Source organism: Helicoverpa armigera, chromosome 5 (assembly GCF_030705265.1).
Source record: "Helicoverpa armigera isolate CAAS_96S chromosome 5, ASM3070526v1, whole genome shotgun sequence".
In the NCBI taxonomy this organism is placed as follows: domain Eukaryota; kingdom Metazoa; phylum Arthropoda; class Insecta; order Lepidoptera; family Noctuidae; genus Helicoverpa; species Helicoverpa armigera.
Window position 1 is genome coordinate 5,962,387 of NC_087124.1, and position 24,587 is coordinate 5,986,973.

Here is a 24,587-nt window from a genome sequence, read left to right on the forward strand (position 1 = left end):
TTTGTTTGTTTGTACCCTAAAGTCTACCTCCGAAACTACTGAACCTATTTGAAGAAAGATTTCACTTTGTGAAGCTATATTGTCCCCGGATGACATAAGCAATATTTCATTCGGGTATAGACAGTTCGTTTAGTACATTTATTACTATGTACTATTCCTATTTGTATATCGTGTCGCCGTGTTGTTTTACTTGCTTGCATTAAATTCATTCAAGATCCTTTTTTTGTTTAAATGCGTAAATTAAATCATTTATATGGCAATAAAACTGTAAAGAGTATCTGATTAGATATGATATGATTATAATTTTCAGTTGTTTGTGATCTTCCAGAAAATAGGAAGATAAAGAACTGTTATGACAACAAGAAGATTGATGAACAGACGACTATGGCGCCATCTGTACTTTTGATTGCTATAAAAAATTGCTTTGGATCAATCAACCGCTGAGAATATCTGTTCTGAAAGTGTGTCTGACCACAGACAAAAGATTTTTGCTTTACAATCAATGATCGGTGCGAAGTAAATAAAAGGGGTTAAATGTTTTCTATCGGTTTCTAACGAAAATTGATCAATTTATTCCCCTGAATGTATTAAATTATAAAACAAAATGAGTTTTTCCAGTGACGAAGTCAATTTTCTTGTATATCGCTATTTACAGGAATCAGGTATGGTTCATTGAACTTTCAGACGCTAACTAGTTCTTCGACGACATTATCTCGTTTCTAATTTGTAGAAGACCTGCTTCATCGTAATATTATGACACGAGTGAATTTCAATTCATCTTCTTAAAAAAAAATATACGAGACAATATTTTACAGCTACGGTGTAACCTCTTGTGGATTCCCCAAATGAATCTGAAAATATCCAAACCTTACATCTTGTACACACCATTCTGTCAAATAAGCATCAAATTTTGCTAGATTCAATAAGGAACAAATTTTTTTATTTTCAGGATTTCATCACTCTGCATATACATTTGGTATTGAGTCTCACATATCTCAGAGTAACATCAATGGAGCCTTAGTGCCACCTGCTGCTTTGCTTAATATATTACAAAAAGGATTACAATACACGGAAGCAGAAATAACAATAGGAGAAGATGGTATGTTTTGATTTACTTGGATCTTCATATGTATCCCCAAAGTGGGTTACAAGCTTTCAGTAGTTTTGTATTTGACAACAAACTTCAGAGATAGGTTAATGGTTTCAGTACTCTATGTAATGAGTGATACAAGTCCATGACAACACCTCTTTTTCTCCAGGCACAGAAACACGGCTCACAGAAAGTTTAAGTCTGATTGATGCAGTCACACCAGATATCGTAGCTGCAAGGCAGAATGCACATAATGCTCAAAAGCAAGCCATCAAGGCAGAACCTGGCTCTGGTGGGGAACAAAATGGAGTTGATGTAAGAATCCAGAATTTTCTCTACTACGTATACTTACTAGAACTATGCAGTACACATAATACAAGGTTGAAGTACAGCTATTCTTTAGTGGTAAATGAAATGAATTTTAGATGGTTTGAAGGATTACTAATTTTTATGCCCATTTATGTAATACCTTCAATTAAGTTACAAGTTTCATGGAATTTAATCAACTAACAAACACAAGAGTTGATCAAGTTTAATTATTAAATACTGTATAAATGACATAATTAAAGATTGTTACAATTAACTTCAGGGCACAACATGTAATGCTGCGGCAGCTGCACCTGGTGGGGCGGCAACTCCAAGTGCTCCAGAGGCAATGGATATGGATCAGTCCATAGAAATCCCTGCCAGCAAAGCCACTGTGCTCAGAGGACATGAATCTGAGGTGTTCATCTGTGCTTGGAACCCCAGCACAGACCTGCTGGCTAGTGGATCAGGAGACAGCACTGCTAGGTAAGTTGTAGTTTATTACACTGCTTAAGGGGAAATTAATAATGCATATCTACACTGTTACACACAGTTCAGATAATATATTTCCTTCTCAAACAGGTTTTTAACTAGCACTACATAAAAATTATCCTATTTGAGTTTGAATCATTTTTTCCTTACATTAATTTCAGAATATGGGACATGTCAGACAATCCAGCCACTACCCCCAATCAGTTGGTGTTGAGGCACTGCATACAAAAGGGTGGTGCTGAAGTACCCAGCAACAAAGATGTTACATCATTAGACTGGAACGTAAGTGAATCATGCACATAAAGTACAATATACTTTCTGTAGCAATATTATAACAATCAGTGACAATATTGTTATTCTTTCTCCTTGCAGTGTGATGGAAACCTCCTTGCCACAGGCTCATATGATGGTTATGCTCGTATTTGGACCACAGATGGTACCTTGGCATCAACACTAGGCCAACATAAAGGTCCAATATTTGCTTTAAAGTGGAACAAAAGAGGAAACTATATTTTGAGTGCAGGGGTAAGTTGATAGAATGATTGACTTTATCCTACGTAAAAAGTCATAGGACGTGTGAACCAATGGCAGAAGTTAGTGATTAATAATTTTTGATTTTAGAAACACCACATAGCATTCAAGACTAGCAATTATTACTTTTTATTTTATTAGCAATAATGTATTTTGCGCAAGACGGCTGGCAGGAGCTGGATGCGAGAAGCCGAAAATCGATCTCAGTGGCGTGCACTTGGAGAGGCCTATGTCCAGCAGTGGACTGCGATAGGCTGATGATGATGATGATGATGAATGTATTTCAGGTTGACAAGACAACAATTATTTGGGATGCATCAACAGGACAATGCACACAACAGTTCTCATTCCATTTAGCTCCAGCTCTTGATGTTGACTGGCAGACCAACACTTCCTTTGCATCTTGCTCTACTGATCAGTGTATTCATGTCTGCAAACTTAATGCTGATAAGCCAATCAAAAGCTTTCAAGGTCACACTGTAAGTAAACATACAAATATTTTTGCTATTTAATTGTTTATAGGCATCATAATTAAATATTCTTCATATTGTTTCAGAATGAAGTTAATGCCATAAAATGGGATCCTCAAGGACAATTATTAGCATCATGTTCAGATGACATGACATTAAAGATTTGGTCCATGAAACAGGACACATGTGTGCATGACTTACAGGCACACTCAAAAGAAATCTACACAATCAAATGGTCACCTACAGGGCCTGGAACACAGAATCCCAACATGAATCTGATCTTGGCAAGTGCTTCTTTTGACAGCACAGTCCGCTTATGGGATGTTGAACGAGGTGTGTGCATACATACACTCACAAAACACACTGAACCAGTTTACAGTGTGGCATTTTCGCCTGATGGCAAATTCCTTGCTAGTGGATCATTTGATAAGTGTGTGCACATATGGTCAACACAAACTGGAAGTCTTGTGCACTCATACAAAGGCACAGGAGGTATTTTTGAAGTTTGCTGGAACTCACGAGGCACGAAAGTTGGCGCAAGCGCTAGTGACGGCAGTGTATTTGTTTTAGATTTGCGTAAACTATAACAACAGGCTGTCAGAAACACTGTATGTGTGTTTAATCATAAAAAAATCAGGAGATGATTATGAACTTTCAAAAAACAGTTATAAAACTTATAACCTGTATTAAAATGTAGTTGACCCTCAGATTTGTATTTATGGCAATAACTATAGATTGATATTGTATTATCCATAAATCTTAGTAGTATCAGGATTTTCAACAATAATATTATACATGTAAAAGTCAATTTGTTTCCAAGTTAAAGTTTCAAGGCAAGATAATCTGAACTGATACAGATGCAACTTAGTGTAGAGACGGTTAAGACTAAATTTGTTCATACATTTCCTGTTGTGTTAGGTGAAGTATTTCTGTAAGGAAGTAATGAGGGTTTTCTAAAATGGCGTCCACCAGGTGGCGCACTGAGTCGTCAGGTCCAGGTAACTGTCAAAGTGTTTATCTTTACTATGAATAGTGAACGATTTTAGTGGTTTTTTTATTTTATAATTAAAGCACTGCATTCACTGACCTCTATATTTACCACTGGACAGGCTGTTGTCAACGTGTTTTTGTGCCCGTTTGATAATCGCCATTTTGGCGCTGTTAGACGTAGCGAGTGTTCGTGGTATGTACTAAGGTACTAAAATTATTTTACAGTGAACCAATGAACAAACACGTCTCTCGCAGCCATTTGAAATTATACGTCAAAATTAGTTTTGTGGACACTCGCTTAGACGATATTGGCGCTTCAAATGGGCACAATAAAATTGCTGTCAAACGTACGGAACAGCCGGTCCAGTGTGTAAATATAGAGGTCAGTGACTGCATTATTGTTTTACTATTGAGGTTGAGTAAATAAAAAAAACTAAATCATATTGTGTTAACAAATTTTTCAACTACCAGTGACTTTTGCACCCTCTCTCTTAGCTCAATTTTTAGTTCGGAAACCTTATTCTGACCGTAGTCCATAATAAAATCAATAACACTTCCAATATAACAGAATTTCAATAAACAATAAGTTCGGCACCTACAATTCCATACTATTTGACAGCTGTTTGGACCAGACGCATACGTGGCGCCACCCGGTGGCAGAAAAAATTTCAAAAACCCTCATTGATACTGCAGGAAACATCATATAGTATTTGGAAATGTATACATTATTAATGGTTAAAATTGCCATTGTAAAGCTTTATACTGTAAGTTTATTAAATTATACCTTTCATATTTACTCTATATTGATAATAGTGAATCATTTATATTCCCACTTTCTGTATGTAATTGGTATGTATTGTGATGGTGATATGAGGTAACCATAAAATTAGTATTCATGGAACTCAATATGAATTATTATTGTCGACATTAATTTTAATCTACAAATTTCCATTTACCTATAGGAATTACTTAATTTTTGTTACTTGTGTAATAATAGGAATATTTTTTATAACAAATAAAAGAGTATAAATAGTAAAAGTAATCACATTTCTTAATTTTATTACTGTATTATTCAATGATTGTCTTATACAGAGTAATTCTTAAAAATTTATTGCTATCACTGAGTTATCAATAATTTACATCTCTGATGTTCCTACCTAATATTTAACCTTAAATAGGTGTAGACAAAACTTAATGACACTGAAGCTATGTCATGGGTCTGGTATATGCTAATAAGCTCTCATGCTTGTACAGTTTATGTAATTTTTCATACATAAATTTAAAGAAATACAGCAGGTTGTCATATTGTCCTATGTAAGGTTTACACTGGGGATGGTTGTCGTCTTTGTGCACAGGACTGTATACTGTGAGGAATGACTTATAGTGTTCACTCCTACCCCATGCACATATATGTAGCTCTAGCAGCAGCTGATGTAAGGCTTCTATTGTTGAAAGGTACCACCTGGGGCTACCTTTCTGGTGGCGCCAAAATTGGGAAGCTCTTCTCTGGAGCACTATTGTGGGTATCTTTTGAAGTCTTTCGTCAGCATATATTCCTCTACTCTGGTTCCATGTACTGTCTATAAGAACTACTCTGTCTATTGGAAACTTATGGGCATGCTGAATTTCATTAATGTCTTGATGTTTTAATACTTTTGTCATTAATGTTCCTACATTATAACCAGAAGGTAGTTCTGCTAACAACAGATCAGAATAACTAGGAGCATTGTCTTTTCCAGTAAACAATTCCTGGACAGTTCTAGCCTCTGCTCCTGGAAACAATAATACGGTTTTGCCATCCAGGGGATATTCAGGTACATCTGGATATGTGTATACGGTGACATCATTTGGTGCTAAAACGGCTGCATGTGCTGAAGTGCTTTTACCATCTATTTCTCGCCGGTGTTTAATTATATCCACCTTTATTGGAAGCTGAAAAAAGGAGTATACATTAGATCAATGAATGAAACATCATAGATTCCCACGGTCTGTTCTGGTCGTATTATCAGACACCTAGACAAAGACAGAGTTACCTACCTTGCATTCTGGAATTTTTCCTGCAATAAGGGAAACTGGCACGTAGCATGTATAGCAGAAATACATTCGTGATTTGCCGCACCGCGGACATGCACTGCGGCCTTCTAAGTTGTCTAATGATTCTGAACTTGCAATAACCATTCCCTCAAATGGGTTTTCGTCACGGTTACGTGCTTCTTCGCTTTTGGGATTCATGATAAATTTTGTTTATATTCATTTCCTAACCTCTACCGATATTGAGAAATGACAATAAAACTTGACTTGACATTTGATAAGATATGACATCTAACGCTGCGGTTCCATTGAGGCGTAGCGGAGCGGGGCTCAGCTGTGAAAAGAGGTAGTTGTTAGCAGTTGTTCCCACTGAAGCGGAGCTGCTTTGCCTATTCGTATCGCATATAGGAACTCCTTCAACATTCGAGTCACGAGAGTGAGCCACCTCTCTCTGTGCTCTACACTGAATGGATAGGGCGTAGTAGAGAAAGATAATCTAGCCCGTTTTCCTGATATTTTAAATAATTTAGGTCCTCTTCGCTGTTGCTGTTGCCTTTGAAACGGAATGGAGAAGAGATGTGGATTTCAAAGAATGTTACGGGTGACCGTGAATCGCAGCACAGCTCGTCTCCGCTCCGCCTCAATGGAACCGCAGCCTAAGGTGTGTTCCCAAATGTAGCTTAGTAAACTGGTTGGTCCTCATGACCCACTCCATACTGTCAGTCTCGTTCTAAAGTGGCCAGTGCTTTGATTTCATTGAGGATACGCTGCACTGGTCCGGGTCTCATCATCAGTACAATATGCAGCCTTGGATTCATGTACGACGTCCAGAGCATGAGTGTACTGAGTAATATTTCGGAGCACACATCTACTTTTTACCATAGATAAAATAACGATAAACTGGAGTTGAGCTGAATGACGTTATGACTAATTTAGTAAGTGTTCAACGCAAGATGCACATTACCCATGCGATTTAATCGTTTTAGTATTACTGTATAGCGGCGGTGTAATATAGTGAAAATAGCTAAAGCAATGCCATCACAAATAATCCTGTTTCAAACATCAGCAATGAGCATTGGGTATCCTCTTATCGTCTGCACCTCCTCTCTAGTAGATGTCATGCAATTGTCAAACAAAAATGACAAACACAGTTTTCGGTTGATTTGATCGTTTTTAATTATTTAGTTCGTACAATAAGTAAATTCTTCATATTCTTGGTTCTTAGGATAACTTTTAACAAGAATGAATTAGATCTTTTATGCTATTCGATCTTTGTCGAATCCGCGAGAAAACACAAAAGTGCATGTTTTCTTATGATATGAAATTAGCTTTGTAAATATTGTGATGGTTTTAATATTGTACCATAGCAAATAATAATCATTCCGAACCAAAATAATCTTTATATTGTAGATGAAGATATTTTTTTGTCAAAATGGACTTGTCTTCAAATAATCTCTCTGGACTACTTCAAAAATTGTGTGCAGGATTGTCATTAGATCCAGGTAAATTCTATTTTCAAAACAACTACAAATTGTTTTTGATAAATTTGCTAATGTCACAAGAAATAAGATTTTAATAACAGTTTGTGCATTTATGAATGTTTTAAAAAACATTTTATATGATTTTTATGAATAACTTCCATGATTACTTTAAATCTTTATTTCCAAGTTTGAGAAAAGGTAAATGTTGTTTATTAATCTAATTGAACACTAAGAAGGCTATCACTGCAAAAATGTTGTTAGTTGGAGGCTTGTCACTAATGTGAAGATGTCAAATAGGTTAACACCACATTAATTAGACATAGACCATAGTTATGTACAGATGTTATGTATACAGATGGTGCATATGAATTGGCGGTTTCATACTTATCATCAACTGGCGAGAAGACCCGGACTGTTCAGGATGAAAGGCTGCTGTGTCAGAAGATACAATCAAAATTGTCTAGTGTGTCTTCTAGAGACGCAGACAAATTCAACGAATGCTATTCCAAACTGAAAGGTTCAGTGAGTATGATAATTTAAGTATAACATATTCAACTTTTCAAATGATATATAGCAAAGTTACAATTTCCTCATTTTGCAGTTTATACTGAAGCAGCGTGTGTCAGTCTTGGCTCTACTTCTGGCTCTGTCCGAATCACCTCAGCAGTCAGAGTCTACTCAACAGCTATTCCCAATTCCTCACCTTGCTGCCACCGTGAGTTACAGTCTTGTAGTTTCTGTACATTACAATTAAAATGTTGACTGAGGTCTACATAAAATTGTTCCATTTCAGAAATCTGCCACAGGCATATGTGCAACATCAAGCACAAGTAAGAGCACAATTGGTTCAATGAGCTGGGGTAGCCATGCCAATAAACAGCAAGGCTCCAATCAGAGCCTCCCATCCAATAACAGTAACTTGGCTGTGGCATTGCAATCTGCTGGTAAATATATTATTACACTATCTTCATAACTCAACAAAAAACCATTTTGCTATCTGAAAAAAAAAATATTTATGAATTTCTGTCACCTGTTCATGCAATTTGAATTTGAACACAGTAATACTGTGTATTGCCATATTGATTAAGTTTGAACTTTGTAAGTGCATGGATCCGAGTCAGTATTGCTAGTCTTGCAGATGATGAAAGAGTATGCTCATACAATGTTTCGAGATATCATTGACATTCATACTCTCAAGGTAAAAGGTGTTATGAATTTATCTCTCATCATCATCATCATTAATAAATAACATATTTCTTAAATAACTAAATTGTTTGAATTTAGATCGAACAACCGAGCGCACTTGCGTACGCGAAGCAGTGCTCGCCGCGACGGGAGTGAAGTCACGCGGGGTTGGCGTCGCGCCGCGCCCGCAGCAAGCGTTGCACGCGCGCATCGCACATCTCGGCTTCTTACACGACAGGCTCAAGGAGTTCATCGACCCAGCCTCTGGACTTATGCCTCAAGGTATGTCCTAGTCAACCAGTGATAAGAAACTCGTTTCTACAGTGGGTTTAAAAAAAATTGAGAAAATAGGTTTTAAAACTTTTTTTTTCTAATTTTACTTTAGGGCTGATGGGAGAGGGCTTGGTAGCATCAATAAGAGATGAACTCACTGAATACTATCGCAGCGTGGCTCTTCTACAGTCTCAGGTATGTATAATGCTGTCTAATTTAGATTATTAGGTTCACTAGAGATTAGTTATTATAATGTTTTGTGTCACCAGGCTTGCGAAGGTGATGGCGGCGGCGGCACTCTGCGCAGAGTGTGTGTATGGGCACAGGAGCCGTTGCATCGACTCACTTGGCTGGCCAATATCGCGCATGCTGCCCATCACAAGAAAGGTATATTACAGCAATTCTAGCTATCAAACGCCGTAACTTAAACTGTTCTAATATTATACACTAGCCGTTTTGCCGCGGTTTCAACCGCGTCCCATGGGAGCTACTGCCCGCACCGGGAGCCTATGTTACTCGCAGATAATATAGCTTTCTAATGGTGGAAGAATATTTAAAATCAGTCCAGTAGTTTTTGAGTTTATCCATTACAACCATACAAACAAAGTTTGCCTCTTTATATATATATATATATAGATCTCTCCTCTGTATAGATAGAAGAAGAAGAAGCTTTGTTTGTTAGACAGAACAAACCAAATCAATCCATTTATCGACCAAAGTATGGTTATTTATTAAAAGTTACACTTATCCAGGTGCGCGAAGTAGTTCTTCAAGACACGAGCGAAACAGCGAGCAAGAGCTTGTTTTTGAATAAATAGAGTAATTTTATAGAATTACTTATCGGGATTTCATCGATGTTGTATTTACATTATTTAATCCCGACGTTTCGGATCCTTTACAGCATCCATGGTCACGGGCAGACTAAGGCGTTGGTCGTCTATTACCCTACATTTAGTTATAGATAGATAATTGTCATGTTTGCATAGGTGGCGAGCTGGCGTCGTGCGTGCACCGCTTCGTGCGTCACGGCGACGAGCGCGTGGCCATGCTGGCGCGGCGTCTGCTCACCGCGCTCACATACCCGCTGCTGCTCATGCTCACGCGATGGCTCATACACGGTCAGTATATAGCTACCATGTACTCATATAGCACCACCCCAGTGCGACACTGTCACTGAATACAAAAATGTAATTTCTCAGGAGAAGCATTTAAAACTTTGACATCTCCCTCATGCAACAGTGAAGAAAGAATATGTAGATGAAATGAACTAAGACGACAAATTTTTCTTACTACAAAAGTAATGGTATTGCACCAAGTAAGGTTGCTTTAGGATATTTGTAGATATTTAACACATTTTTGGAAAAGTGATTGTCGCTTTGGGGGTGCAATATTTGTACATTACTATGCAGATTTTGACGATAAACCAAGCTAAGAGATGTCTTATATGGTCGGAAATAATCAAATGACCTCATCCGCTGTGGGTGCAGCGTGAGGGAGTGGCAGACTTTTTCTTCCTTCCTAAGCCCTTTATGTAGCAAGACCGCGGCAACTTTTTCGAACAATCCCGCAGCCCACCTACATTATCGTATATTTTTGTTTCAGGGGAGATTGACGATCGATTCAACGAGTTCTTTATTGAGAGCAGAAGTGGAGTCCCAATCGATAGGATGTGGCATGACAAGTATAGAGTTAGGTATGTACAAATTCACTTCAACACACACACCACAACACAACAGTAAATAAATGGTCAAACGTCCGTTATTCTTAAAACAGCTGTTCACTTTGAAAATTAAATTGGAAAATTCATAGTAAACAGTTGTTTCAAGAAAACTGATGTTCATGTTGTTGATGAACTCCTGCCATCAATAGTGCTTTCATATTATTAATATTGTTGTGTTTGCAGAGAGTGGATGGTGCCGTCGTTCATGTCGCGGGAACAGGCGGCGCAGATCCTGGCGACGGGCAAGAGCGTGGTGTTCATGCGCGAGGCCTGCCAGGACGAGCCCGCCGGGCCCAGCGACCACGCGCAGCATCTGCAGGCGCTGCTCAAGCCGCATACAGGTCAGACATCAGTAGTACTTACTATAGGTAGTCTATAAACGAGTTCTTAGGGGAAGTACATGCATAAGTGAGTACCTATTACGAAATGGAGATTATAGGGGAAATTACATTGTATTACGCGCCAAACCTATGACTAATATTGTATTACAACACTGCAGTTTTTTTTCGCGATTTGTGATATCATAAACAGCGTGAGGTCCTCTCTGTCTCTGAGCTGATGAACTCTGGCCATGTGACGTAAATCCAGAGTCCATATTACCAGGATCGGAGCGTGGTGCCGAGGGCGGCGCGTGGTGGGAGGCGGCGGGGCTGCGCGAGGGCGTGGCGGCGGCGCACGCGGCGGCGTCGGCGCGGCTGCTGGCGGCGCTGACGCAGCACCACCACCTGCTCGACCACCTGGCCGCGCACCGCCGCTACCTGCTGCTCGCGCAGGGCGACTTCGTGCACCATCTTATGACGCTGCTGCAGTATGTAGCCTTCCTTGTAAAATTATATCGTCGTTTCTAATGTAGTCGGTATTTATTTTAAGAATGTAATACGTCATATAGTTTACCGATCTATCTGTCAGTTTTCTTCTGCCTCTCTTTTTTTTAAGGTAGACCAGTCCAGGCTAACTCATTAAATCAAATCATAAATCGTTTATTCAATTTCGGCTGCAAAACAGTAGTTTTTGAACGTCAAAAGTTCCCAAAACGTCCACCTGTCACCACCTCGTATGTGTTATTTGCTGGGAAGAAGTAGCGCATCAAACTTCCCAGTATTCAATTTAGTATTGCTTCTAATACGGTCTTTACAATCTCGTAACTCTTCCCGCACAGAGATGAGCTGAACAAGCCGGCGACGTCGCTATACGTGCACAACCTGACGTGCACGCTGGAGGCGGCCGTGCGTGCCACCAACGCGCAGTTCGAGCCGCCGCACGTACTCGCCAGGCTACACGTTAATCTCTACCCTAACTGTAAGTAAAATTAATTAAAATTATATTTAGTTTCAAAGACAGATCACAACGAACTTATGTACTTTTTATTACAAATTGGCAAGTTGAAATTAATAATAATTAAGTATGACCGAGAATAATTCAATCAAAAATGTAAACAACATTGTGAAAAACAACTCTAAAACAACGGTTACTTGTCCAACACAAGATAAGCAAAAGGAATAGTCTTACAATATCATCGCCAACCACCTTTCTACTCGACGACCAAGCAGAGCGGACGCAACTGAGCGTGCGCGTGCGCTTTTATAGGAAGTGGTAGGGATTGAAACTACCCACAAAGTTTGGCTTAATATATTTTTAAGCAGTCTAATTAATTTTCGTTTCGTCAAGAAGACAATGTGATATGGGCATCATCCTATTTATTGCCTACAGGCGACGGTCGCGACGACTGCGGCTGGGACGTATTTGCTCTGCAGTACCGCGTGGACGGACCCCTGGGCACTCTATTCCCGGCCACGTGCGCCGCGCGCTACCGGGCGCTCTTCACGCAGCTGTGGCGAGTCAAGCGCATCGAGTACGGGCTGCATGATGCCTGGCGCGAACATGCTATTCTACAGAAGAGGCTCAAGCATATGCCAGGTAAACAGTTTTCTAGGTGCAGGAATTTGGAAACTGGAGTTTAAAGATGGATTGTAATGTTGGTGTGACGTTGTCAGAGGTGTGGAGCCTGATGCGACGCGTGTCTTGCCTACGACTGGAGGCGCTGCGGCTGATGGGCGCGCTGCAGGAGGCGGGCGGCGTCGGCGCCGAGCCCGCCTGGCAGGCGCTGCTGGCCGCCGCCGCCGACCGCGCCGACCTCGACACGCTGCTGCGCCTGCACCACCGCGCGCTCGACCGCCACTCCATACACGCCATGATACACTCCACCACGCAGGTACTGCCGCGCCACCGGCACCACACGGCTCAGACAGACCTATACACTCGACCACCATTTTCGAGCGAACAATTATGGCAAATCTCCACATATAGCGTACCTAAGCCACCTTATTATCAACCTGGGAAAAAAATTGTACTCTCTTATGCACTCTTTTATATACTCCTCTTATGTACTCTCTTATGTACACCCCTTATGTACTCTCTTATGTTACTGGGAAACCTCACAATTTTCCCAGGGGTCATAAATACCGTCACTAAACGCGACGCTACATTGGATTCGCAATCTTATAGGAGCTTCAGTCGTACTTGGGCAACGTGTTGAACGAAACGCTAGCGTTGCGTAGCTTCGAGTCGACGCTGCACGCCGGCATCAACAGCGAGCTCGAGCGACGCGACAAAATAGAACAGATGAAAGCGGACAGAGTGGCTCGCGGTAAGTCCATACAAATTCACGTAGTTTTCTAACCCTGCTGTTTTTTAGCGTTATCTTGAAATCTTTTGGATTGAGAGATGTCAATATCAACTCTTTTTAGGGTTCCGTACCTCAAAAGGAAAAAACGGAACCCTTATAGGATCACTTTGTTGTCCGTCTGTCTGTCTGTCTGTCTGTCTGTCAAGACCCTTTATCTCAGGAACGCGTGGACGTATCAAGCTGAAATTCACATGAAATACTTAGGTCTATTGTCCCTTTAAGCTGTGAAAATATCAAACTTCTAAGCCAAGCCAATCAAAAGATACAGCCGATTATGTCGATATTTTCAACAAATTTTCGATACTCGCAAAGGAATCAAAACCTACAGGATACTTCCCGTAAACTCAGAGTCTTGAAATTTGGCATGAAGCATTGTCATATAATGCAAATATAGGAAAAATCCCGAAAATCTCATTTTTTCAGTTATATAATATAAAAAAAAATATTTTAATAAAATGAAACTTACTACCTTATTTCTCACGAACGAATAATGGTATTAAATTGAAATTTATACCAAATACCTATGTTTATTGTCCCTTTAGGCAGTGAAAAAATCAAACTTCTAAATTAACGCGGTGAAAAGATACAGCAGTTATACCGATACCTTAGACGAATTTCCGTCACACGCTAGGGAATCAAAACCTACAAGGTACTTCCCGTGAACTCAGAATCTTGAAATTCGGCAAGAAGCAACGTTATATAGTACAGATAAAGGAAAAATTGCGAAAATGATAAATTTGAAGTTACATAAAATATTAAAATATTATTTTTGCTTACATGACATAAAATATTTTTTTAATGATTATAAACTTACTACCTACCCTTTTTCACATGAACGCGTAGAGATATTAAAGTTGAAATTCATATCAAACACTTCTTAAATATAATTGCCTCTAAACTGTGAAAAATTCTAAATCATTCAAAGGTCTTTGGGCACCTTAGTATGGAAACCATACCCACGGCGGATTCATCGGATCATTACAAGTCGTCAGGCAGTTTCGAAAAAAACCTGAAACTGGAGCTCGTTAGGTGATTAATCCCTCAAAAATAAAAGATCCCATTAGTAGTGAATTCTCATCACCTAAAATAAAATAAGCTCCAACACAAGGTTACGTTATAAATTGTAAAGGAGTTCCCATAACTATATCTGATCTTTGCTATCGATCCCACAATGGCAATCAAACCTATCTATGTGGAAAGTCTTCGCCAATACGAATAAAATAAGCCCAAACACGTGGTACTTGCAACATACCATTCAGGAGTTCCCTCTCAGTACTCTCTGTAGTCTCCATAATCAAATCAGCTCCAAACCTTCACTGTTTACCAGTACCCTCAAAAATACAGTCACATGTCTGGTTTTGACTCGATGCGTGCCTACAATATTCAAGAGTTGCCCTCGATTTCTCAGGGTTTCCAGATCCTCATCAGATCCTGGTCATCCGAATTGGCATCTTCCTTCTTTATGAAAAGTCTTTAACAATAAAAACTAGCATTGCAACCAGTACAATCCTCTGAAACTGCTTGTCTTTTATATTTTTCAAACGATCCTGGACATTGTCTCCATGGAATTTTAATAAAATATTTATATTCAAAGAAACGTCATACCATTCTCCACGATTTAAAACTACTTTGATTCATGTCCGCCACTTTTTACAAAGCGGGTCAGCCTTTAAGACATAATTAGTTATTTTCAATCAGATTTCTGAATGATGACTATAAAATGTTGTATATAAATAACTTTAATAAAATAACTTTTACAAGGTACTGGCCTACTATTTTAGTTATATTATAAAATAAAAAATATTAACTAGGTATTTTGACTCTCACGAAATTACCATAACTATGATTGTTCTAAACTGAACGGTTGGCGCGAGACTCACTTTTTATCTATACAGGATTTATACGGAACCCTCGGTGCGCGAGTCCGACTCGCACTTGGCCGGTTTTTTTTATCATAAATAGACCTGAATTCTTTCGAAAAGTCAAACCTTGCACTCCTTGGTCAGCACAAGTCATAGTGAGAAGAACCGGCAAGAAACTCCGTTGACACTTAAAAAACAAGTAACTTCAATAGTTTTCTCACAGTAAAACTTATCCGTGAGATAGTTATACAATGCGAGTGAAGCTAATATTATGATGTATAATATATGATTTAAAAAAAACTTTTATACTACTGGGTTATTTACATTTGTCGTTCAGGAGAATATGCATTCACGGCAGCTGACGAGGCTCAAGACAAGGAGAAGCGGAAGATCTTCCACCAGTTCCTAGCGAGTCGGAGAGCCGACTTGAACGTTTGGGCTCGCACGTACAGGTACTATAACTATGTTACACGGTCCATTCTTCACGCACGATTTGTTACTTTAACCCATGCCGTTACTAATTATATTTCATGTTCATCTTTGGCCTAGTATTATCATGCCAAGTAGTATAAGGCTATTAGGCTAATCAATATTTTTATTGTTTTTAGCTCTGATATGTATATCAAGGAATCCAGATTTCCGAACTTTTATTTTGGGATATCCAATTTTTGTCTAGTTCCATAAAAGGGTAGTCGAAAAAGAAATGCTTGAACAGTTTGAACTCGGCATGCTCTATGTTTCTCTGCGTGGTCATTCCAGAAACATACACAATAGTTTTGTAATTTCGAAATATTTTTTTTCTTCTAAATAACGTGTAGAAATAACGTGGTTTCTTATGCTAGGGGTCACGTGACGACGTTGATACTGAAGCTGGCTCTGCACCCGGAGGTGTCGCTTCAGACGCTGGCGTTCCGGCTCGACTACAGCGACTTCTACAAGCGCGGCGACGCCAAGCTGCACGAGCCGCTCACCTACCAGCACAAGCGCCTCAGCGAGATCGGACTCAACCTAGCTAAGGTAGGCAACACCATTTACCAAGGAGTTAGGATATGAAGGGAGATGCCATAATCCAGCGAGGTCAGGCGCCTTCTGGAGCACAAGCACCTCAGCGAGATCGGACTCAACTTAGCTAACACTACTTACCACGGTGAAAGGTGAGGCTGGTAGGTCAGGCAAATAAAAAGTTACGGGGAGCGTATTTACGAGTGTATGTCCATGATTTTTCACTTTAAAAAAATGGGCGGTTTCCAAAGAAGGCGTAGACAGTAACGTTCCTCGTTCCCCAAATACCCGTACGATGGTAACGCTACTTTCTTGGGACATTTTCCGTTATAGCACCTCCGCTCGTCATTTTGCACTCCATGTTTCTTATCAATTCAATATTAATAGTTATTTGGATATCAGTTTGATAAAGTTACATAAGAATTATTTACTCAATGCAAATTCAGTCTTTCAAATTTGACAAACATCCCGCTCAAGACGGCCGGATATGATTCAGTTGGTGTTCACAATACGTATACAATTGTGTCCGGACGTGATATCGCAATTTTTGAGTGATATCAATTATATCTTTGTGATAAGATAAAAGAACTATGTAAAGTGCATGTAGACTGAAAATTCATTCGTGTAACCTCTAATTGTATCAAAGATTTCAGATTAAATTATTTAAAAAAGGGATTAACAATAGCTTGAATCACCTAATCAATTTGTCGCGTGACCGACTTATTTAAAAAATATTTTGTGTCTTTTACAGAGTAAACTCATAGAGCGTTCGAAGAAGAAATGACAAGTAATGTCCTCAGAGTGTTCCGCGCCTGACACGTTTTGTTCGCCGTGGCTCGGCCTCGTGTGCGTTCGGACGCATTGAAATCTACTCAGTAGGGACCTTCTCGCTGCGAATTCGGAACAGCGGGTAACCCTTCACATATTTTACATAGTAGTTGAGAGTAATCGGTGTGGCCAGTTTGCAGAACTTTAACGTGAAAATGCAGAAGCTCGGTTCTGTATAGTCTATGCCACGTAGGTATACATTGAATCCCCACTGTTCCGAATTTGCGGCCTTAACGTACACAAAATTGTTTTTTTTTAACACAACCTGGTGCTGAATGTCAACAAATGTGAGAGTCCATCTGAAACTCCAGACTTCAGAATTAAATTATATCATCTCATAGTAAAGTACTGTAGTATATGTCAAACTTCTCTTATTCATACAAGGCGGGAGTAATCTCATAATGGTTTGTCTGTATTGTCCATATTTAGTACGTGTTTTTGAATCGAATAAAGCATAATATAGCGGTGTAAGTGTGTTTGGCGTGTTGTTGCCAACAACGGCCATATTGTCATCAATCTAGCCTGTAAACTCCTAACATAACATTTTCACGTTTGTACAAGTTATGAAATTGTCACAAAATAATGTTAAATTGTGTAAAATTAACGCTCTCTATAAGTCAGTATGTGCCATGGTTGCCGCATTATACATATTTTTAACTAAACTTTTGTTTTTATTTCAACAACCATTTAAATAGAAACTGCGCTGCGGACAGTTGGTAAGTGTATCATTTATTTTTGCAGATATTTTAATTCTGCTATCAATAGTATGGAAACCTACCTTCATAAAATACAACACATATAACAACAAATAATAAAACTAAGTATAAATTAATACAATATATTTACTTAAAATATGGATTTTTGGTAAACATTAACACTTGTAAATTATTATCCATTTGGTGCGCTAGTTTTTGCGGCGTTCAATACATAAATTAATACTTACAAAACACCGGCTAGCGCATTTTGATAAATATTACTACATTTTTTTTAAGATAAATTCTACATGTTCTAAGTATAAATAGTTCTTGCATTTTCCTGTTAAAATATTACTATCTATCATGTGTTACAATTATTGCATTCGTTTCCTGTGCTACAAAAATACTGATTCAGTCAGTTTATTGTAAAATACCATACATATTATTTACGTACTGTGTATTAATGACGTCATCTATCTGTGATTCGGAAAATCCTTGGTAAGCAACCGATGACTAACGTATGGTTTGTAAACCCAACATTGGATAAGTGCGCCGGCATCGGCGTCATCGGGCATAGCTCAATCATTCCCTTTATTGTACCCGGTAAAATGCGTCCTAAAGTATCTAAGCTAAGCTCGTATAATGTAAGTTGTAGAACGAGGGAAATCTACCTACAGTGTGGCAGTGTGATCAAATTATTCTACTTTAAAATATAATAGCTTGCATACTACAGACGTAACTCAACGTACAACGAATCTATAACCAAGCTTAGTCCACAGGCAACAAATTAATACATGCATTGAGGAAAATACATTGCGCTATTATTGCTCATGAAAAATAACGTAGGTAGACTACGTTTCCTTAAATTTGGTATTTTTGTCGTAAAATATATTAATCTAACTTTATATTTACATTTCTAAACCAAATATACATTTCATATTTAACTTAATACCAAAAAAAACTTTATAAGTAATAATGTTTGTACAATAGCATCATAAATAGCACATTACTCAACGCTTGTTCTTAAACTAAAATCTCAATGTATCAACCGACTAATCTCACTATCGTCGATCTATTTTCTCATTTTGCAGTTTAATAATACTTGAAGTTAAAATGCAACATTTAAGTCAATATCTAACCAATAACAATCGCGGTTACTCTGGAAAGATTAAACAGCGAATGTTTGAATGGTGCGCGGCTTGTTTGTCTTTTGGTTGATGGTGATTTCCGCGGGTCGTGTTGAGAAAATATTTGGATGTATGAAGAGTGTCAGAGATATGCACAGGTGCGCTTGTGCACGGGCGTCTTGCGCAGCGCGGCGCGCACCGCCTCCTCGAACACCTCGTTCATGTTGACCCGCTCCAGCGCCGAGCACTCCACCAGCTGCACCGCTCTGAAACCAGTACACCGACGTTAATAACAGCCTCGCATGTAGCTACCCACTTCTACAACGACACTCCAACTGATAAGCATCATAGAAACTTCGCCAAACAGTATCAAAAGATAAATAACTACTTGTGTCTTCATCATAAAATCAGTGAATAGGGAAACGGGTGATAACTCTTAATTAATATTCAAACGTAGCAGATAAACCAAAGTGACTAAGGACGCAAATATCTATGTAAATAGTTAATAGCACTTAACTAATTGTGTTCAAGTTAAATCGCCTGATTTATTTAATAAATGATTTCTGTGTCGTTATATCACAATGCTGGTGTCATTATCAACGGGTGATAAGAGGCGATAGCGCAGCTGCCGGCGGCGCTCGCGCACGATAACCCTTGTCAGTTTTCACTTTTGTGTTGTTTTAAAAAATATTCAGTTTCAATACTATCTTTCACTGTAATTTGGTACGATACGAGTGAAACAGATATTATTCTAGGAAGTTTGTGATTATGAGCTTACCGAATTTTCTTTTTTAGTTTCTTTCCTTCTTGTGTCGTAATCACTGCGCTGCCGGATGCTCGCAGGTCAATTTTAGTTGCTGAAACGGATAAATTAAACATGATATAGTACATAATAATATACCAATACGTAATTATTTTACAATGGTTCGCCTGCCTCCCAACACAAGGGAGCACGACACCTTTTCGACATGTTCGTTCAATTAATCCAAGCAATAAAAATATCGACATCAGGCACTTATCCAAATAAAAGGAATCATCGAGAAAAATCTCCAAATAAGAGGGATCATTGAGAAATATGCGAAGTTACGACGAAAACGGTCAATTTGTTGATTTGCTTAAAATAGCCTGATCGTTAGTAAACCTTAATTACTTTAGGCTGAGTAAGCAAAGCTTGATAAGTGCGAATTTAACAATGGATCTAAAGCACCAATTAAGTTCTTCCTTATTAACACTCATTTAGCTAATAGCCGCCAATTGCAGTGTACATAATTAACAATTTTTTAAAATAATAATGAGCTCTGCATTAATTTCAGTGAACGTTGTTACAAAGGACTCTCGAGCCGAAATGAAATTAATAGCGCACTCGTATGCTGGACTGAGCTTTCGGGAGTCTAATAATAACTTAAGAAGAAATATGAAATTAGGAATTACATACACCCTGAAAACCTTTTTCCGCCATATGGAAATACAGGTGTTTTAGGTATTACGTTGCGGGAGAAGTCAAACTTCTTAAAATTAAGCAGGAAGGTTCAATTAAATTTTTGTTCTGAACTTACCAACTAATACAATGGGTACTTTTTCATTGAAGTGTTTTAGCTCTGGATACCATTTGTGGATCACGTTTTCGAATGACGAACGAGTGCCCACCGAATAGCACACGAGGAAACAGTTTGTCTGTAACAGAACAATAACATTTGAATTATTTAAACAACACTACTGTTTGAATTACAATTAAAAGAGCACTAAATTTGAACTCTGAACGTCAGAACCGAAATGTTAGGGTATTGTCTGATGCAACTGGTAGGTACCTATTGAGAGTCAATAACTCAGTGGCAAATGGAGAAGTTCCCAAAAATCTTTGCCTAAATACGTCTGGTGTAACGAATTCCGAAATGCTTTTTTAATCGCTCACGCGCACATCGGGACCAAATGACCAAACCATGAAAGAAACTCACCTGTGTATAAGATAAAGGCCTTAACCGTTCGTAGTCCTCCTGGCCGGCAGTGTCCCACAACGCCATTTCCACCTCTTCACCATCCACGGTGATGTGACCGACATAGTTGTCGAACCTGTCGCCAAAAAATATCACGTTATTTGAAAACCATTTTTACAGTTTGTTATTTATATTATTCTTACGAGGAATGTAAGAGGAAGTTCGGTACCAGCATCGGAGCAGCTGTGTGGTGGAAACTGTCGTAGTTGTGATACGGAGCAATGAGGATATGGATGGCATTGTGGGGAATACATGAATTTGAGGGGTACCTATCAAGGAAGGAAACTACCAAAGAAACGATTTGTTTTGCTATTTAGGTACCTATTGAATTTAAGGTTTTTATCTACATGTCAGGCAGAGAAGTAAGGAAGAATAGACAATCAATTGGGATAAGGGCAAGGGCTGACGATGGTTGTTCAGTAAAAGATTATAGGTATTTCAAAATGATATTACAATTGATGCTAGCTATTACCGGTACTGGCGACAGCAATCCTACACGCGTACGTTAACCTACCGGCTACCAAACTGCGAGTTTTTCAAACATAGTATAAATATAAATATGCATGTGGCTCGAATGATATTTAATAAAAATAAAACTACAACTAGTCTCTTTGAAAATCTTAAATACTATATTTGTCGTCTAGCTTCGTGTCAGAGAAATTGTGCTATTTAGTAGAGATGGATTGCAAGGAAATTAAAGTTGCTGTAGGCGTGCGTCCAGTTTCATAAAGAGGAAGCGACGACGTGTAGATACAATACAACAATGCCGCGACGTATTTGACTTTATAAATAGTGCAGCTCGCAATGCTAAGTAGGTACCTGTTCAATAATATTTAGCCCGCTGGTGCTGAATATTACTGGCAAAATTAACGTTCACTCACCATGCCAGTTCAACGTTTTTTTATAAATGAAGGGAACGAAATTATTTTTTAAAAGAAAATTCTGAGTGACTACTGAATTGATCGGGTACTTCCCGAAAACTATGTCTTAACTCAAAGTTATGGAATGATGACAAATTTTATAGGGAATATAGGGTAAGCTGAAGTGGAAGATCGGGAAACGACAGTACGAAATGTATCTTTATACATATTTTCTACACGATTGAGTTAACAAGTATCAAAGACAAAACTGATAGACATCATTATTATCTCTAAACACAATAAAATGTATCATAAATTGTGGCTTATCTGTTAAATGTTGTTCGTACTCAAATGATATTACCTACCTGTGATCTTTGCTTTAAATATCTGGTTTTACACCTCACAACGCACGATTACTCATCATGTTAAGTTCTACGATATAATACAAATATGAATGACGTAAGATAAATCGATTTCCTGCTTATATTTATTTACCGTCAAAGTACTTGTCCTTAGGCCCATTTGTTTCTACGTTTTTAATCGAATAATATAGAGGTACAAGTTACTGATCTTCAAGTTACCTTAGGATCCACCACAGGAGGTACTTAAGCAAGAAAATTAATTTATGACCAGTGTTTATATATTTGCGTCCTCGACTAGAGCGTAATAAAGTTTTATTTACTGTATTTTGCTTTAAATGCCACTATCAGTCAGTGACGGTATGTACGAAGCACTCTTGTTTTAGTAAGTACCTATTGAAAATATAAGGAAAATTTATTAAAATCCTTAATCATCCAGTCCATGGCAGGATGTTATAGGTACAATTTAGCATGACAAATCTGCGACTGTGTTAGTAATGAGGTAGGTACATAAGTGTAATAATTACCATCGACTTCGAAGTGCTAATTCGGAGGCTTAGACTCGCGTCGCACTTACCTCGTCTCAGTCGCCCTACTGACCTAAGATACGCCGCACCTGACATCTCAAACAGTACAATAACTTATAAGAAGCAACATAGCAGGAAAATAAGTTGACACTTACACTGTTGGTACATATTCTTCGGGAAATTCATTCTTCGTGAAAACGTAGAGCAAACATGTTTTGCCGACCATACCATCGCCAACCACTGTTATCTTCAGTCTTTTTGACGTCCCCATGGTGCGTGCCGCGACATCCGACAAAGTTCAACACAATATTCACACTTAACGACAATATACTATATTGTTCACACTTAATTTTAATACAGCTGTTGCATACTACAATCGCGGTGAAACTTCTGTTCGCCTGTAACTTAGTCCTTGAATCTTATCACTCTGGTGATGTAATGATGTTATCAATCTTATAGAAATACTAATGATAACGAAATGATTGCAGTTAAAACAAGGCGCGCGCACACACTTTCCCGGACGAACGTAGAATGTTCACTTCAATGTTCAGTCGGCGACTGCCGCCGAGTGAATCAGTTCGGCGCACGCGCAGCTAGTTGTAAACTGGACACATCGCACTCTCATATATTATCGTCTCTGTTTTAACATCCGCGCATCAGTCTCGCAAAAGCCTGGACACACGACACAACAACTAAATTAATTCTACAGACGTAATATGTACAAACCTCGGCCGTAAACGAGTTTACGTCATGCGCCGCATATTGTTTGGACGGAGTTACGTTTATGACACTGTTTGCGCATCTTGTTAAATTAATGACGATACTTATTTATCTAGAATTTTTGTACATAGTTCTCTTCTGAAACTATAGGTTTCCTTATCTGTGCTTTTATTACAATGCTGAAGAGTCTAAGTTGGTATTAACGCGCTTATCTCAGAAACCTCGGGTTTAATTTGAATGATTCTTTGAATGTTTGATAGACCCTTGATTGAGATTGAGGACAGCCTTTTTATCCGGGTACGCCAAGTTTCCACAGGACGCGGTTGTTACCGCTGGCGTGAATTAGTTTAATTATACTTATATAATACCTAAATGCGAGGCTTAGCCATAACTGTAACTTTAGCAGCTAGGTACAACTTTTTATCCATGTGCGGGAAATAGATCCTTGGAGATGCAGGTGAAAACGCGGGCGGAAGCTGGTATTACAAATGCGTGAGTTTTCTTTAAACCGAGATATTGCATAGATTGGAGACTGGTGGTTCCCTGCTGGTGTCGGATACATAGGTACTTACATGTTATCCTATTGCAAGGGTGGAACACATTATTATCTACTTGACATTCCACGTGAAAACCCCATGAAATTAGTTAATCAATTTTCTAATATTACTGTAATTACTGTTTGGTTCGAGATGATAATTTACTTATTATGTTTAAATATTTAACTTTAACCGATTCATGTATTTTCCATTAATTTTATCAGACGATATGACGTTATTCCCTTCAAAATATCTGTGTTAATAAAGAATAGGGTAGTGTCCAGGGTCGAAATAATGAAATAATATTTAGTCCGCTTTTTAGATAATCAAAAAATATTGGATACGTATTTTTTCTTTTTTTAATTAAACATAAAATGACAAAGATAATACACTTCAAAAATTAGGAGTGGGGGCCTTTTACGTCACAGTGTCCTGAAAATTGTAGCAACTTGTGACGTCACACTCAACTTTAACACGCTATATCTTAACAAGTTCTGATCCAATTTAAAAAAGAAAAAATACGTATCGCTTATATTTGGACAATCTACAAGACGGACTAATTATTATTTTTTAGGAAACTAGCCTATTAGCTCGGACGAAGGAAAGATGAGTGTATAGTCATAAAGCAATCGGGCAAGAAACGTACGGTAGGCGTGATTAAAACGATTAGTTACTAACACTAACGAGGCGTACGGGTACGTTGTCCAAAAAAAACAATTTGTCATAGATGTAATACTGATTGATTGGTGACACGGATTTTTAAATAAATTTGCAGGTTCTAAAGGCAGATAGGAGCAAATAACGTTTCTTGTCCCTCGAATG

At 38.5% G+C, this 24,587-nt stretch overlaps 4 protein-coding genes across 5 annotated transcripts; 2 read left to right on the forward strand and 2 right to left on the reverse strand.

Annotated features, from left to right (window-relative positions):
* Positions 1-479: 479 nt before the first annotated feature.
* Positions 480-4,921, forward strand: Ebi (ebi). Its single transcript, XM_021341023.3, has 8 exons — positions 480-662; positions 950-1,099; positions 1,260-1,405; positions 1,680-1,882; positions 2,050-2,170; positions 2,261-2,413; positions 2,707-2,898; positions 2,976-4,921. Exons 1-8 carry the CDS (start codon positions 605-607, stop codon positions 3,474-3,476), a joined length of 1,524 nt encoding a protein of 507 aa, XP_021196698.1. The 5' UTR covers positions 480-604; the 3' UTR covers positions 3,477-4,921.
* A 51-nt stretch (positions 4,922-4,972) lies between these two features.
* Positions 4,973-6,241, reverse strand: LOC110380942 (tRNA-uridine aminocarboxypropyltransferase 1). The gene is made up of 2 exons (XM_021341139.3): positions 5,917-6,241; positions 4,973-5,811 (listed from the first exon to the last, which is right to left on the reverse strand). Exons 1-2 carry the CDS (start codon positions 6,109-6,111, stop codon positions 5,086-5,088), a joined length of 921 nt encoding a protein of 306 aa, XP_021196814.3. The 5' UTR covers positions 6,112-6,241; the 3' UTR covers positions 4,973-5,085.
* A 542-nt stretch (positions 6,242-6,783) lies between these two features.
* Positions 6,784-17,609, forward strand: LOC110383762 (gamma-tubulin complex component 3 homolog). Of its 2 annotated transcripts, none has more exons than XM_064034696.1 (18): positions 6,784-7,412; positions 7,747-7,913; positions 7,993-8,106; positions 8,185-8,335; positions 8,676-8,858; positions 8,962-9,044; positions 9,119-9,236; positions 9,836-9,967; positions 10,452-10,542; positions 10,753-10,910; positions 11,158-11,377; positions 11,729-11,868; positions 12,280-12,486; positions 12,564-12,781; positions 13,075-13,216; positions 15,455-15,569; positions 15,960-16,134; positions 16,871-17,609. In XM_064034696.1, the coding sequence occupies exons 1-18, from the start codon at positions 7,343-7,345 to the stop codon at positions 16,901-16,903; spliced, it is 2,517 nt and encodes an 838-aa protein (XP_063890766.1). In that variant the 5' UTR covers positions 6,784-7,342; the 3' UTR covers positions 16,904-17,609. The 2 variants fall into 2 exon arrangements, with proteins under 2 accessions (XP_063890766.1, XP_063890767.1); XM_064034697.1 differs by having other exon boundaries at positions 6,793-7,412; positions 11,173-11,377.
* A 160-nt stretch (positions 17,610-17,769) lies between these two features.
* On the reverse strand, positions 17,770-23,101 carry LOC110383978 (ras-like GTP-binding protein RhoL). The gene is made up of 5 exons (XM_021344979.3): positions 22,665-23,101; positions 20,725-20,839; positions 20,326-20,443; positions 19,548-19,626; positions 17,770-19,035 (listed from the first exon to the last, which is right to left on the reverse strand). The coding sequence occupies exons 1-5, from the start codon at positions 22,778-22,780 to the stop codon at positions 18,912-18,914; spliced, it is 552 nt and encodes a 183-aa protein (XP_021200654.1). The 5' UTR covers positions 22,781-23,101; the 3' UTR covers positions 17,770-18,911.
* Positions 23,102-24,587: the final 1,486 nt, after the last annotated feature.